The following is a 15481-nucleotide window of genomic DNA, read 5'->3' as shown; positions in this document are numbered from 1 at the left end:
TTATATAAGCTATAAATAATTAAAAAATTCTAAAAAATTTAAATATATATTAAATAGTCAATGATCAATTCGCGTTTCAATAGTTATATTATCGATCAATAGCCACGAATGACAAAGAAAAATGATGAACCCGTGCCACGTTTTCATTGGTTAAATATGCCATCAATTTCTTTAACGTGGTTAATTTAATATAATTAATTTTATTTAATATTAGTATAAATATTAATGTAAAATTTGTATTTAATTTTTTAATACATTTAATTATTAATAATTTTAATTCATATTTAATATTTTTAAAAATATTTTGGAGTAATTATTAAGAATATCAAAAGAAAGACCAAATTGATTATTAGCCCATTAAATTAACGTTCCATGTCATTATTTTTAATGGAAGAAAATGGATCAATAACACAAATATAATAATTCAATAACATTAATAGCTATTACATAAATTTTAAAAGTTGGATGGTCGAAATATAGTTTGAGTTGGTATAATTTGTCCTTTTTATACTAAAAACTAAAATGAAAAGATAATTAAGTTTCAAACTTGGGCTTTGTACGTGCGAATATAGGCCTTAAGTACCACGGAGAACTCCCACACGAAGTAGAATCCTCCTTTTCAATACCATTATTGCAACTTAGGCGGTTTATGATCCCATATAAATAGAAACCTGAAAATACCCCCTAACTTATATTTTGATCAAAATCAGAGCATCTAGGGTTTCGATCGTCCCAAATTTGACTTGATTTCCTCTTTCCATCGAAGGTATTCTCGTTTTTCTCCCTTTTTAGGCTTCAATTTTCATTGAAATTTAGCATATATGCTACGATGACCACTTCCTATTGAATCACCGATTGGTTCTTAATTTCGCGATTGTTTGTTACTAAATTAGTACTTTTTTTAAACATTGATTATATTTTATTGTTTTTAAGTGAAATGTTCCTTCAATCTTTTGGTTTTAGGGTTTAGATTGATTTTCGCTTCTGAAATTTGATACGGTCGCTGTTTTTTTTTCCTATGTTCCATTTAGACATATTTAGAAGTTCAATAAATTGGAATCGATTGCTTGTGTTGCTCTATTTGTTGAGTTTTTGACAAAATATTTACCTTTAGAATGATGTATGTGGCGTTATCTAAGTAATTACAAAGATTGGTTCCTTCTTTCTTTTTTCTTTTCTCGAAATTCATATTTAACTTTCTTCTTCTTCTTCTTCAGAGTTTAGAGGGATTCAGAAAATGCAGGGAGGCAGAGGTGGAAGAGATCCTTTCTTCAATTTTGGTGGTGACCCCTTCGGTGGTGACCTCTTCGGTGGTGACCCCTTCGGTGGTTCTGGGGGCTTTGGAGGATTTGGTGGTCCTAGAAATTTATTCTCCAACTTCTTTGGAGGAAGGAACCCATTTGATGACCCTTTTATCACACGCCCTTTTGGAAGCATGTTTGATTCAAGCTTCTTTGGCCCCGGTCAAAGTCCTTTTATGGATATGCATCCGACTGGGTTTATTGAGCGTCAGGCTCCAGAGCCAAAGAGACCAAGGGGTCTGATTATTGAAGAACTAAATTCTGATGATGAGAAGGAAGAAGCAGATACCGGGATGAAAGGGAATCCTAGGAAGCATGGTAGGTCTAATGCCGAACCTTATGTTGAGGTTCCAGATGATGAAGCTGGACAATCTGAGAGAAGGAACAGGCATTTGCAGTATATGAATGGTTACAATGGTTTGTATCAAAATCAGCAGCAGCAACAGCCTCAAACTAGTAGTTTTGTGTTTCAGAGCTCCACTGTCACTTATGGTGGCGCTGATGGAGCTTACCATACTTCATCAAAAACAAGGAGGACTGGAAGTGATGGAGTAAGTTCTTCTGATGCTTAAAGAATGTTCATTGATAATCCTTTTTTTATTGTCTTACATTTCTCTGTTGTGGAATAGATTACTTTTGAAGAAAGCAAAGAAGCAGACACAACTACAGGCCAAGCAAGCCACCGGGTTTCTAGGGGACTTCACAACAAGGTGGCTTGCAAATCTTGTTTTTCTCAGTCAATCTAAATTCCGAGTCTTTGACATTGGATTATGACTAGTATTTTTGCTCTAGGGTCATTCAGTTATGAGAAAGCTGAACTCGGATGGTAGGGTGGATACGATGCAGACCTTACATAATTTGAATGAAGGTAAATGTTATATACAACAGAGTGCCATGGTGTATTTGTTGATAGAGTTAGATTACCTGGTCCCATGGCAGTTAAAGTAAATGTTTTAAATTGAACTTTCCAGATGAACTTCCTGGTTTTGAAGAATCTTGGAAAGGAAAAGCCCAAAAGCGTCTGCCTGGCTGGTCCGGGAGTTTTATTGGCCATGATAACATAGGTAAGTTACGTCTTAGGACAATGCCTTCTTTGTTCATTCGTTTTTTTTATTCGGTTACACTACATATTAAACACTAGATTTTCAATCATTTTTTGCGTAATACCAGTTTATCTTTTCCCGGATATATTGTGGGTGTGACAATAGGAATAACACTAGGCAATGCTTTTTTTACACCGTATAACATCAAATCATATTTGTTGCTGCAATTTTTGTCTCAGGGACTGGCAGCAGTGGACAGAACGGGCAGGCAGGTCGGGGAGGATGGGCACTTCCCTCTACTGAGTCTTCTCAACCAAAAGGGAGGATGATGGTAGATGCAAGAGACAGGTCAGGGCCTTTGCGTAGCCAACACACTAGGATGAAAGGATCAGCAGATTTTAAAGATAAGAGTTCTCACTCTCAAGGGAAACGTAGGGACTAAGTTGGAGTGAGTTAACACGGAGATGATCTTGTGGTGCAGAAGGCATTGCCTTTCCTCTTATATATATGTATGTAGTATTGTATGCTTGGCTGTTGCCATGTTTTCCTAGTTTAGAGCTTTTATGATTCATGCGTCTGTTGTGGCAGTCCTTTTACCAAGGGGGGTTGCTAATGCAGAGAGAGCTTTAGACAATTACTGCAAATACATAGTGATTATATAATATCTACTTTCTAGTATATTAACATTGCAATCTGAAATAATCAAATGCTTTGCTTCACTTTTTATGAGGAATTTTAATGATGTGCTAATGTTTGCACTCGAGTCTGTGTTTGATGTTTAGGCTTTGTGTTGAGTAAGCAAAGTTTGGTTCACAAGCAAAGTTTGGTTCACTGAAATAGAACTGTAATTAGTAATTTAATTGTTTGATTGAATGGAATGGATTAGAACTTTAATAGTATTCTTGTGTTTGGTCGAATGAAATAGATGTTCTAATAGCACAAGAAAAATACTGAAATGATCAGAGTATCTTTAGTGGAAATTTTTTTAAGTAGATTATTGTTATTGTTATTAAATTGTAATAGGATTATTATTAAATATAATTTAATAATGTTTTTAATATAATTATTATTAAAATATGAATTACTAAAAATATATAATATACAATATTAGAAAAATATATATAATTTATTTTATTATTTTTAATTTGTAATACATATTTAATGTGTTAGAACATTATTCGCGAAATAAATAATTTAATGTTTATACGAGAGGACTATATTTAATATAGCTGGAGGATTATATTTTACATCTAAATATAACGTATATATATTAGCAAAAGGTTATATGATGTCATTAGTTTATATGTAATTTATATGTTAAATTTGATAATATCAAAAAGTTACAATAATTTGTGCCATTTTATAATGTCATTATATAATCTAAATATTACATATACAAAAAGTTATCAAAATATCATCAATAAAATCATGATTTTTAATTATTCGGTTTTTTTGTGTAAAATAAGTTAGTTATAATAAGGAAACCGCGATGTCTGAATTGACTGACTTTTTTATGGTTATAAAAAAGAATGAATTCACATTAGATATAAATTTGATAAAAATAAAATAATAAAGACGAGAAATAATTTTTACACTTATATATAAGTTTCGTACAATATTGGCATTTTTCTTTTAAAGAGGGCATTCCTCTCGCCACCAAAGTAAAAAAAAAAAAAGAGTAACAACAATTAGACATTGAACTTTTTTTTTTTGAATACAACCCAGGTGGAAGGCAAACAAGGTCTTCATAGATTACAACTCCGAAAGAGCTCTATCTCATAAGTACTTCTTTGAGCCCAAATTAAGACACAGTAACAACTGTTTGACAAAAGTTCCCAATAAGCAAAGCACAGCAGCATAGAGGAGACGCTGATGTCATGGTGAAAACGATTTCAAATGCATTCAATCTGCTAATTTATATATTAAAGGGGAAAAAATGCAGTAAACAGAGAAAAACAACTGATGCACTAGTAATATGATTTGATAATTAAACACTTGCAATGACCCCAAACTGAAAAGCCAGATATTTGTATTATTAATTTATGACAAATTATAGCCTCTAATCATTCAGTGATGGACAAAATTTGTGGTTCACATATATGTGGAACAATGAAGAGAAAATGCCGAACATTTCTATAATAATTATCTTTTCAAAGAGAAGAAGGGGTGAATAGAGTCAAACTGTATTCACAGTGTCTGCAAGGGAACGAAGTATGCATCCGAAACCAGCTTTCTCTGTCAGCTTTTCATGGATCTTAAGGCATTGGTCACATGTTGTGCGATTTCCAGTCGACAATCCTCTATATATATACCTGAAAATATTCATAACAATCATATATGACCCACATAACATTTGTGCTTATAATGAAAGCAATTGTTTCCTCAAGAGCTATAACATCATTAGGCAAAATGTTCAACAATGGGAACAACTAACCTAGTAAAAGATTTTCTCACAAAGTGCAAATTCATCAGCTGCAGGTGCTTCTAGCTATTCATTGGTCACAAATAATGTAACATTCAGTGCAACAACAGTTGTGCACTAACAACTGCTAAAAGAGGAAAAGCATAAAAGTAGATTTCACGGGGATTAAGTAAATCAGATCAGATTTCATTTTGCTCAAATACTCTTAAATCTCATTTAAAAAATTTGAAAGAGACCCTATTATTGAATGAGATGTACAAGTAAAATGCCAAAAAAAGAGAAAAGACTCACTTCATAAGAATATCATAGTACTGGGGATCTAAAGAACGAAGCATTCCTTCAACATCTTTTATAGCCATTAATGCTTTATGCACACCTATCCAATTTGCAGACTGCAAATGCCAATATCCAAATTAAAATATAAAAAAATGGACAAAAAAACCTTTTTCTTTTTAGGGTACCAAACCTTGCATCGTTCGTCTCGGGGAGGATAACCCTCGAGCGCAGTTTTAATCGCTTCAATGAATTTATATCTGAGATAGAAACAAATCAATCCTACAAAATTAGGGTTTTTTATTTTCCTTTTAAAACTTTTAAATGGGAAATTCAAATTCATATTAGAAATTTCAACTGTTTAATTAAGCTCTCAATCTTCAAAGATTTGTTTTCTATTTTTGTTAGTATATCCTCGGCGTTATCAGATTCCACAGATTTCTTCACTTCTGCCATTATCGCCAATTCACTCGCTCTCTCTGATCAATCACCTGCCAAACAAAAAATTTTCTCCTTTCATACAGAACTCCTTTTAGAGTTAGTGGGATGGACCTAATATATAAACAAGCTTAGATTTCTAACCAAATAAGCAAAGAGATGAAATTTTAACAACCGAAGTGAGATTAAGGGGAATAATAACTTTACCGGGATCAACTCTGTCGATTACTTTGGGGGTGTGGTGACTTGAGGTATTAGTGAGGCTGAGAGTGATAAAGGACAATAATGACAGGTTAAGGTTTTTCTCTTTATTTCTCAGCTGTTTTTTGGGTATGGTGAGGAATGCTAATTAGGGAGAAACTGTAATAAGAGATGAATGACGATTCCATGGAATGAATGATTTGGTGAACCAAACAAAGGGATCACTTATTATCACCGAATTGATCAGTAATGAAATGACTATTACAACCAACCAGACATGAGGTTATACTAGAATTTCATTTTTTTTTAATTTTACATTTACAATTAACTCGCACACCCTTAACAAGAGCGAGCTTACCAGACTATGACTGCAAATAGGGTTGTTCCTATGATTCAAACAGTTGCGATATTTTTGGACTGAACGCCCAATGCTACTTGGTCAAGAGTTAGAATTCGAGAACTTCGTACTAGGTCAACAGTTAGGATTCGAGAACTTCGTATATGTTTTGTGAATTCATGGTATCCTTAAGATTATTGCTCATAAGGGTTTTGCAAGTAATTTTGTTACTGATTCTGAAATTGCAAATACTTGAAGATCTGAACTTTGCATGCTTCTTCGGATACTGCAGCATTTACGGTGTCTGGTGAACAAGATTCGATTTGAAAATTCAATAATGAGGAACTTAAAATAACTGAATAGATACAACATTGTCAATGGAGAAACTGTTTGCAACAGCGCTTATATTTATATAAACAACGAGCAGAAACTGCTAACCAATGCTCTATTTACACCAGTTGTCTCAATTTCCAAGCATTATTAGAATAAATGTATAATGAATCCACATATAACGGCAGCAAAGAGAAAATAAAGAACTCCCATGTCGATTGGAGGAGGATTCCGGCAGCCGCACTGTGTTGATTCAATGACATTGCAGAAGGCTTCAAAATGATTGAATCTTTCTGATTGATGTAATGAATTTCGGCATTGCTGAGGAGCTGTTCATCTAGACCATGAGATTCTGAACTTTCCGGAGCCGAAGGTGACGGCTGGCTTTCTTCAGAATTGCTTTCGGGATTTCCCCCATTATCTTTTTGTTCATCATCACGATCCTCCTTATCATTTTCTTTGCTGGGGCCTCCACCGGTGCCATCTTTTGGGATGCTCTGAACCAGCTCTGGCTGAGCTTCCAATCCAACCCGTCTCAGGTGCAGCTGCCATGATTCACACACCAGATGAAACGACAGTCATCTTGATATAACGATAGTACAATCAATCACATATATGGGTCAAGCTCCGTTTTGATATATAAACTTCCTGTACCTGAAGATGTAGGTTAACTTCATCTGGGCGGGAAAGAAAGGGGAAATCGCCTCCTGTTTTGAGATAAGCTCGCCTTGCACCTGGGTACCTCTCACTCAACTGATCTTTAAGTTGTTGAGGAATTGCCGAGTAGTCGTTCGTCTTCGAGGCCATGTCAGAAACCATGTCAATTATAGAGCTACCAGCTAAAGCTTAAATTTCTCCTAGTATTGAAGGTGAAGGCAAAAGCTTCCTCATATGAATTCAATCATGTAGCTAGAAAATGGTCAAAATATGTTGAAAGTTTCGGTACTCTTCGAAAATTTGGAATTTAGTTACTATATTTTTATTTCTACAAATGCAATCCTTCTACTTATCAAATTTCAAAATACAAGTTCACCACTGTCAACCTTGTTAATTTTTTTTTGGTTAAATTCAAGTTAATTATAACATCATTTTTGTAATTACATAGCTACAAAATGAGTTTTTCTTTTTTAATTCAAAATGTCATACTAACAAATATAACAAAAAAATTTAACAGTGTTAATAGTTGAATCTGAAAATTGAAATCTGAAAAATAGAAGACAAATTCCTTGAAATAAAAGTATAGAGACTAAATTCCAAAATTTCAAAAAGTACTGGGACTTATGGCATATTTTAACCCTAGAAAATTTGGCATATTAAGCTGCAAGTTAACTGAAAGATATCTAAACAATGAGATGGGCTTTTTTTAAAAATAAAATTATATTTACTACCATCTTTTATGTTTTTTCTTCTCAGTTTAGCAAGGAAACTTTGTTTCCCAGAAACGGCATGCATACTTGAGATACATTAGTGTGCACAGCCGATAAAAAGCAAGTTTCAGACTACTTACATCCATTATAGTAATAAATGAATCTGAAAGTAGTAGCGGTTTTACTGAAGCAGAGTCAACTGTCAAAGTCAACCTGGATGCTAATTCATCTCTTGAGAGTGTTTCGACCTGAAATGATTTTCACATATGGCCTCATATAACGACAGCAATCTCTTTTTTATAGCAGACAGTTTTGCGTTTAAAAGAGCAAAAGATACGAAGTGCCCCATACCGTAATGTTAATAACAAAAAACCCAATAAAGAAAAATAGTCATGTTGTTCCCTGAAACATACCTGCGAAACAACAAAGTCCACAGAATCGGCAATAAAAGGTTCATGAGGGCCATCACGGATTCCTGTTAAGACGTATCGTTTCAACAAAAAGACGGGGTCCAACTGACACTGCATGTCGGAAATAAATATCTTAAGAACACATTCATATTGACAAGCAATATGTAAATTTAATAAAAAGACCAGACAAGGATAAAAACCAAGAAACACTAAATTAATAGAAAAATATAGGGTTGAATCACTTTTTGTGGCTTGAACTTCTTTTTTTGTACAAATTAGACCCTGCACTTGGCAGTTGTTCCCACATTAGGGCTTGAACTTTTTTTGTCCAAATTAGTCCTTGAAAATCCTAAAGCTCAGGCCCCAATGTAGGAACAATTGCCAAGTTCAAGCCCCAATGTGAGGACAATTGCCAGGTTTAGGGACTAACTAATACAAAGAAAAGTTCAAGCCCTGATATGGGAACAGTTACTTAGTTCAGACCCCAAAAGGGAACAATTGTCAAGTTCTAGGCCCAACTTAGATAAAAAAAAATTCAGGTCCTAACGTATAAATAGTTGCCAAGTTCAAGCCCTAAATAGTGATTTAACCCAAAAATATATGTAAAAGCAGAATGAATATACTTTTTTCTTTCATCCAAGAAATGCAAGCACGCACGCAAGTGGTTAATTTACGGGAATTGACTCATTGCAAGGGAATTTTGTTTGAACTCGATACCACACAAAACTGCATGCATGCATTATCGGATTTCAAATTTCCAATGAATTTCTGATGAATTTACAACGCACTTAGACGCAAATCTTAAGCAAATGAATAGCTAATATGCGTAATCCAATAAATGAATCAATTTAGAACAGCCTAGAGTTGATAACAAGAAATGTAGAAACATACAAAGGTGCCCAAGGCATTGCTGCTGCAAAACTGCGCGTCTCCAAAAATGTATTTGATAGAATTAAGGATTTAACCCGTCTGGGACGATGTTGAGCAAAAAGTTGTGCTAGGAAGCCTCCAAGGGATGTCCCATACAGATGTATCTGTCAAAGACATGCTACTCAGTCTGCTAAGCAAATGTTACAATTCAAGATAAACTACTGCTAATTAGATTAAGAACTACACTGTAGAACTGTGCAGTCTACTTAATATTACAGTCAACTGCACGATGTTGTTTCACTTTAAGCAGGTAACCTATGCTTTATTCCAGAAAAATATAATAGAATAATAAATATAAAATATCTACTAAAAGGAAAAATAAATGCTATAATAGGGAAGGAATGAAGCGTGGGCCACAAATATATTATGTTCTCACATGATGAACATCGATGGCATCCAAGAACTTTTCAAAACTTTGAATCCACTCTTGATGATTCCAAACACAGGGAATATCAACAGAAATGACCCGGTAGCCCTGAACATTTGTGAAATTAAAACGATTAGAGTTAATGAGAAGTAAACATTCTTCACAATATTATTCGGTAACCATAAAATAAGTTGAGTAAATCCATATCAGGAATATGAATAATCTTTTCACCAACCAATAAATGAAATGGGGAACTTTGAGCGTGCTAGCATTGAAAAGAAAGGGTTAAATCACTTTTTGGAGCTTGAAATTGGCAATTACTCCCACATAGGGGCCTAATCCTTTTTTTGGTCCAAATTAATCCCTGAACTTGGCAATTGTTCCCACATTGGGGCCTCAACTTTTCTTTGGTCCAAGTAAGTGCCTGATATTTCCTTGAAAACCTTTAAGTTAAAGCCCTAACGTGGGAATAGTTACCAAGTTCAGAGACTTGCTTGAACAGAAAAAAAAAAGTTCAAGCCCTAATCTGGGAACAATTACCAAGTTCAGAGACTAACTTATACAAAAAAATTCAAACCCCAATGTGGACATTGTCGCCAATTTCAGGCCCCAAATAATGGTTTAACCCAAAAGGAAATTAGGAACTCTACTCATTAATAAAATAAGATTAATAACGTGTTAGGAGCCAACTCACTGAAAAAAATAGAACTTCAGAATATCCACTATATCAAGCAATAAGGGAACAAAAAGACATAGCCTATGAAGGTTGCCTTCCATTTATCTTATGTCAAAGTTACTTATCATAGATGGCTTACAACCTTCATGGACAAGCACATGATTTGTTTGTAGTAGACATCTGCTGTCCCTGCAGTTCCAGGAAGACATATGAGTGGAGTAACCACTTTGGGACCAAAATCATAATACCGCCACTGCTTCGTGCCGATCTGTGAGAAAAATAAGGAACTCCAAAAATGAGTCATCACAATTAATAAAAGGTAATGACAGAGAGACAAGATGAGTCTATAACTTCGAGACACATGCTAAGCAATGCCATAACCAACTAGGTATGGTAAACTATACTAGACTTGAAGTGATAAATAGATGATAAAATTTATCAGAAATCACAATATACCTTCATGAAAACAGTATATAATGAATAACAATTTAATTAACCGCTGATCTGACAAACCTCGAGAAACTATTTTGAAGTAAGGATTTCACAATCGTAAGCATAAGAGTTAAAAGTAATAAGGAAACCGTGGCACTGAGGAAAATCAGACAAATAACCAGCTGGTTAATAACCATTCAATCATAGGCATCCTTAGTGATAAAACAAAGTCAACTAGTAAACTCCACCAGATAAGAATTCAATAATAAGCATGAAATCTATCAAACTGAAATCCAATTCTTTTTTTATTTTTTCAAGATGAGGAAATATCTAAGCTCATATGAATAACTAATTTACTGAAAATGGTCATTAACAGTAAGAAAAGCACAGATTTAAGCAAATCCTATGAACACCCAGAACAACATTTTGTAATTTAGAGATCAGAATTTTAATCAAAACCCACACAATGATAGACTATAGCTAAAACAAAAATAAACCCATTATCGCAATAAACTTTAATCATAAAACCCGTGATAAAAAAATTATAAAAGTCAACAAAAATATTTAGAGAATTAAAAAAAAAAACTTACGGGGATCCTGTGAAGAGGGACTTGGGACTTGAAGTAGATGTAATCTCCGGGCGCCGAGAAGACGCTTTTCATTGCTGAAATCCACTCACTCTACGTTCATTTCATTCCATTTGATTCTTTGGATCAATCAACTAAATCTGATCGACGATCTCTCTGTTTTTATTTTTTATTATATTATTATATTTCTATTAGTTTCAAGTTTAATTTTGACGAGAAGACGAGAGAAATCACGTGGCTGAGCTATAACGATCAATTGACGGAAACGTTTGTCATCAACCAGTCAGCGTTATCTCTCAAGGGGTGCGCAGTATAAATTTTGGTGCACCTTATCGGTGCATTTTAGACGAGCCGGTATCTTCCAATGACTATTTTTCGGTTTTATTAGCAAATTAGTATCTAAACTATACACCAATATCTTAATTGGTCCTTAAATTTTTTCATTTATTTCAATTTATTTAGAAAATTATATCAACCAATAAAAATATCACATACAATATATTCTTATCGAATACAATATATTTTTATTGCATGTCGTATACTTCTTAAATAAAATGGAATAAGATTGATAGTTCAAAAATAAGTTTGGCAAAAAAACTTTAAGCACTAATTTAAGAATTGAGATATAATTTAGAGATTAAATTTATTAATAAAGCATTTCATTTTCAGTTACATTATATTTGAATAAATAATTATAAAGGATATAAAGCAAAAGCAATGGTAAAAAAAGAGAGAGGAAATAATTAGGTAAAGATGGATTTTTTATTTTATTTTTATGGATCAACCATTCAGCCTTCAGTCTCTAATATGTCCCCAGTTCAGTGAAGATGCCATGGAATTATAAAAGATCATGGAAATAATTATCACCTAATCTTTGTTATTACAAATTCATCAGTATTTGAACATTAACAACATTAACCTAAGAACATATTGACAACATATTATACTAATATTCAATTTTTTAATAAAATTTCACCTGGTATATTTATTTAAAAGAATTAATTAACTAATTAACGGACTAGCAATTACACTTACCTTTCAATTTCTAAACAATATAAAAACTAAATTTCTTAAAATAAAATAATTTTTCAAATATGTGACGTAAGGAATAGATAATTTATTTTAAAATATAATTTTAAAAAGATAAAAAGGTTGGAAAAAAAAAAAAAACAAAACACTCTTAGTCCTAAAGAGAAAAATCCTGCAAACCTATAAACCAGTTCCTAACACTGACCATAATTTTTACTTGTTTCCTTGGAATGAACACAAAGATGAGTATTTTATATTTACAACACAAACGAAATCAAATTACTAAGGAACTATTTTACTTGGGTCCGCCAAATTTACTCATCATCTTTGCAATTACAGGTGCGACTTTGGGATTTGCTTGATGCTTTGCAAGATTAGCAGGATTCTTCATCACTGCAAAAACCAACAACAAGATCAAGTAACAACCATTGCTCAAATGCATAAAACTCGGTTACGGATAAATAAATTTCTCGAGAAAATATGAATGGTTTCCTAATCTCCTAATCCGCAATTGCAGTATATGCTTAAAGAAACCCCAATGATGTTCAAACACTATTAAGGCAAACTCGTTATAAGCATATAAAGATCGGGAAAAAGAACGGAAAAGATATCGAGTGTTGAATTATTCGTTCTTTAACTTCCATGTAGGTTAGAACTTGATCATTTGGCACAATCACAAAAAAGAATCATCCACATAGCACATATAAGGATAAATGCAAACTCTGTAAATTATCAAAAGTATTAAAGAATACAGATCAACTAGAACTACAGGCTTCAAGGAAAATGTATTTGAAATATGGTATAGCAAAATGCCTACCGTCTTGAAGAGCAGCCATGACTTCTGGATCACTAAATGCTGCCATTAATTCAGGATCCTGGCGGAAAAATATCAACATTAGAAATCACATAAAAGGACAAGCATTTTCTAGATGACCTAAAGAAAGTGAAAAGGAGGGGAAAAAAGAATTGCATTAGCACATAAAAAGAAAAAAACCCCAAGCCTGTTTCATCATATACTCACATTCAATATTTTACTGAAATCAACGTTTCCAGGCATCCCACCCGGCATACTACCAGGGAAACCACCTGGCATTCCTCCAGGCATTCCACCTGGAAACCCACCAGGCATCTCACTAGGTTTTGTACTGGAGGATGATTGCTCCTGCTTCTTTGCTTTCTCATATTCAGCCTTGAGCAAAATATGCAATGGAATCAAAGTCAAGAAAGCAATGATATGGTAATGTTAGCAAAGGATGAATAAGAGCAAAATTACTTGAGCTTGAGCATGACGATGCCGTCTCTCACGTTCAATAATTCTATCTTCTTTCTCTTTACGCAGTCTATCATACTTCCTACGGTGCTCCTCAATGCGGTGTGCATTAGGTTCAACCTGTTTAAGCAAAGAAGTCAGCGTGAGCTGTTAAAGCAGGATTTACGCCCAACAACTATAGCCCTGTTACGCATTTTTTAGTGAATCCGATGCAGCGAAAACAAACATTAGTGGCAGAGAATAATACTTCATTTCTATGTCAAAAAAGATGTATATGTACCCCTAGTTATTTTAATTGGAGAAATCCTCAATGCATCTGATACATCACATTTTGATCAGATCACTCAGTTAAAAATGTAAAAAGAAGAAGCAATACAACTTGGATGAGTTCAGTTAGTTAGTGCAAGAACACTATATAGACATTCACTTTTGCAAGGAGAAAAAAAATGAAACAGAAAGAGCAAACCTTCTTAAGGGCGCTGTTTATTTCCTCATCGTGATCCAACTTTGATGCCAAGCGTAGATCCTTGGCGGCATCTTCCCATTGACCAAGCATTGCTCGTGCAATGCCCCGAGACTTGTAGCCCTTAGCAGAATCTGGGTTAATCTGCGAGACAAGAATGAGGATAAATATGTCTCATGAATCCATAAAAAATGAGGAAACAAATATGGAACACAATGTTGCTCAGCAAAAGTTCCTTACATATCAAGCAAGTCAATACATGGTTTAAAATTTACATAATTACCATTTAAGCATTTATCCTTCGAGCATGTGCACACATTCAAACGAAGGCAAACAACAATATATGTAAATATATACATACAAACCTCCAAAGCCGCATTGGCATCTCGAATGGCAGCATTTGGCTTTTTCATCTTGATATAAACACTAGCTGAAACAGAAAAAAGAACACAAAGCAACCAAATCATTCGAAAAAATATAAGAATCTATCTCAATTAAAATTAAATAAAAACAGAGAATGTAAGTAGCTAAATAACAAAACACTAACCTCGGGTTCCATACATGATTGCCGATGTTGGATTCAGCAAAATCGCCTGTGTCAGATTCTCTATAGCTTCCTCTAACTTCCCTGCAGTAAGCAGCTTCAGTAAATACAAATTCAATAAAAAAAAAGAAGACAAAAACATTAATTATAGTGATTCATTTACCTTCAGAAATAGCATCCACGGCTTTGGCTTTAGCCAACTGCGCAGCATCGCGGTTCTCATCGTTAACCTCCACTGAAGAGTCTCCCATCTACAACACCAAAACACACACACAATTAGAAATAACTAAACAAACTAAAACGGAAATTAACTGAAAAATTGTGAGATGAGATCCTACCTTCTGAGGAGGATCATTATCAGGCTCAACGACATCGCCTTCAAGCTCGATATCAGATTCAATAATCTCTTCTTCTTCCTCCTCTAAATTAATTTTCTCTCCACCGTCTGCCACTTCCTCGTCACTCTCCTCCATCACATAACTCTTTATAAATCAATTTCCTCAGTTTGATCAGTAAATAAGAAAAAAAAAAGAATGAAAAACACGATTGATGCTAATTAGTATCAAAACGGTTACCGATTTGGAGTCTCCAGCTTCATGGCCGCAAGCTGAAGATGGAAGATTTGCTCCGAGACTGACAAAACGGTGCCGTTATTTACTTCTTTTTTTCCATTAACGAATAAAAATTAGGAGCAAAAAATAGATAACGATTGAGTGAATATACCTTTGGAGATAGTCACGGAAGAAGGAGAGTGAAGGGTCGCTTAGAATGGAAGGATTAGCTTTGCACTGATCAATGAACTCCTTTAGCTCCTTTAATTTTGCTTCGTCCATTGTTAAATTCATTTTTGCAGAGGTTTTTTTTTATGTTTCAAAACCGAAACAATATAAATAGTACAGAACAGTCACTGTTCTTCCAGGTCTTTCCACGGGCATTATGCTGAACAAGCTTGGAAAAAGAAAGATTAGATTTAGTTGTTAGTCCCTGCACTTGTATAGAGTTTGAAATTTAATCCTTCTATTTTAAAAGTTAAAAATTCCATCCTCTTACACTTTCAATTT

The 15481-nt window shown here is 34.0% G+C and overlaps 4 protein-coding genes across 5 annotated transcripts; 1 reads left to right on the top strand and 3 right to left on the bottom strand.

Moving 5' to 3' along the window:
• Positions 1-594: 594 nt before the first annotated feature.
• LOC107904502 (uncharacterized) lies at positions 595-3068 on the top strand. The gene is made up of 6 exons (XM_016830894.2): positions 595-766; positions 1218-1852; positions 1931-2011; positions 2094-2169; positions 2273-2365; positions 2584-3068. Exons 2-6 carry the CDS (start codon positions 1238-1240, stop codon positions 2784-2786), a joined length of 1068 nt encoding a protein of 355 aa, XP_016686383.1. The 5' UTR covers positions 595-766; positions 1218-1237; the 3' UTR covers positions 2787-3068.
• A 1277-nt stretch (positions 3069-4345) lies between these two features.
• On the bottom strand, positions 4346-6033 carry LOC107904503 (actin-related protein 2/3 complex subunit 5A). 2 transcript variants are annotated; one of them, XM_016830896.2, is made up of 5 exons: positions 5685-6033; positions 5398-5591; positions 5233-5299; positions 5058-5158; positions 4346-4656 (listed from the first exon to the last, which is right to left on the bottom strand). In XM_016830896.2, the coding sequence occupies exons 2-5, from the start codon at positions 5493-5495 to the stop codon at positions 4521-4523; spliced, it is 402 nt and encodes a 133-aa protein (XP_016686385.1). In that variant the 5' UTR covers positions 5496-5591; positions 5685-6033; the 3' UTR covers positions 4346-4520. The 2 variants fall into 2 exon arrangements, with proteins under 2 accessions (XP_016686385.1, XP_016686384.1); XM_016830895.2 differs by having other exon boundaries at positions 5398-5530; positions 5685-6026.
• A 304-nt stretch (positions 6034-6337) lies between these two features.
• LOC107904504 (maspardin) lies at positions 6338-11370 on the bottom strand. The gene is given in 9 exon segments (XM_016830897.2): positions 6338-6890; positions 7000-7140; positions 7853-7960; positions 8126-8217; positions 8220-8233; positions 9014-9156; positions 9429-9527; positions 10238-10363; positions 11118-11370. Coding segments are annotated over 9 exon segments (1221 nt in total). The 5' UTR covers positions 11190-11370; the 3' UTR covers positions 6338-6464.
• An 846-nt stretch (positions 11371-12216) lies between these two features.
• Positions 12217-15347, bottom strand: LOC107904505 (FAM10 family protein At4g22670). Its single transcript, XM_016830899.2, has 11 exons — positions 15144-15347; positions 14996-15053; positions 14759-14902; positions 14584-14671; positions 14424-14504; positions 14242-14306; positions 13880-14020; positions 13417-13533; positions 13165-13332; positions 12961-13018; positions 12217-12536 (listed from the first exon to the last, which is right to left on the bottom strand). Exons 1-11 carry the CDS (start codon positions 15263-15265, stop codon positions 12439-12441), a joined length of 1140 nt encoding a protein of 379 aa, XP_016686388.1. The 5' UTR covers positions 15266-15347; the 3' UTR covers positions 12217-12438.
• Positions 15348-15481: the final 134 nt, after the last annotated feature.

This window comes from Gossypium hirsutum, chromosome D11 (assembly GCF_007990345.1).
Source record: "Gossypium hirsutum isolate 1008001.06 chromosome D11, Gossypium_hirsutum_v2.1, whole genome shotgun sequence".
Classification (NCBI taxonomy): Eukaryota; Viridiplantae; Streptophyta; class Magnoliopsida; order Malvales; family Malvaceae; genus Gossypium; species Gossypium hirsutum.
The sequence above is the reverse complement of the archived record's forward strand: the minus strand, read 5'-3'. Positions and strand labels throughout refer to the sequence as shown.

What these genes read in the sequence shown, in the direction of transcription:
- LOC107904505 (XM_016830899.2), bottom strand. Translation starts at nt 15,265, where the DNA reads ATGAATTTAACAATGGACGAAGCAAAATTAAAGGAGCTAAAGGAGTTC. An exon ending in AAGCTGGAGACTCCAAATCG is followed by an intron (nt 14,903 to 14,995) that starts GTAACCGTTTTG and finishes TGATTTATAAAG; the next exon opens with AGTTATGTGATGGAGGAGAG. An exon ending in AATCATGTATGGAACCCGAG is followed by an intron (nt 14,307 to 14,423) that starts GTTAGTGTTTTG and finishes TTTCTGTTTCAG; the next exon opens with CTAGTGTTTATATCAAGATG.
- LOC107904503 (XM_016830896.2), bottom strand. Translation starts at nt 5,495, where the DNA reads ATGGCAGAAGTGAAGAAATCTGTGGAATCTGATAACGCCGAGGATATA. An exon ending in ATTGAGAGCTTAATTAAACA is followed by an intron (nt 5,300 to 5,397) that starts GTTGAAATTTCT and finishes TTTCTATCTCAG; the next exon opens with ATATAAATTCATTGAAGCGA. An exon ending in TACTATGATATTCTTATGAA is followed by an intron (nt 4,657 to 5,057) that starts GTGAGTCTTTTC and finishes GAATATTTTCAG; the next exon opens with GTATATATATAGAGGATTGT.
- LOC107904502 (XM_016830894.2), top strand. Translation starts at nt 1,238, where the DNA reads ATGCAGGGAGGCAGAGGTGGAAGAGATCCTTTCTTCAATTTTGGTGGT. An exon ending in GGAGGACTGGAAGTGATGGA is followed by an intron (nt 1,853 to 1,930) that starts GTAAGTTCTTCT and finishes GTTGTGGAATAG; the next exon opens with ATTACTTTTGAAGAAAGCAA. An exon ending in CTTACATAATTTGAATGAAG is followed by an intron (nt 2,170 to 2,272) that starts GTAAATGTTATA and finishes TGAACTTTCCAG; the next exon opens with ATGAACTTCCTGGTTTTGAA.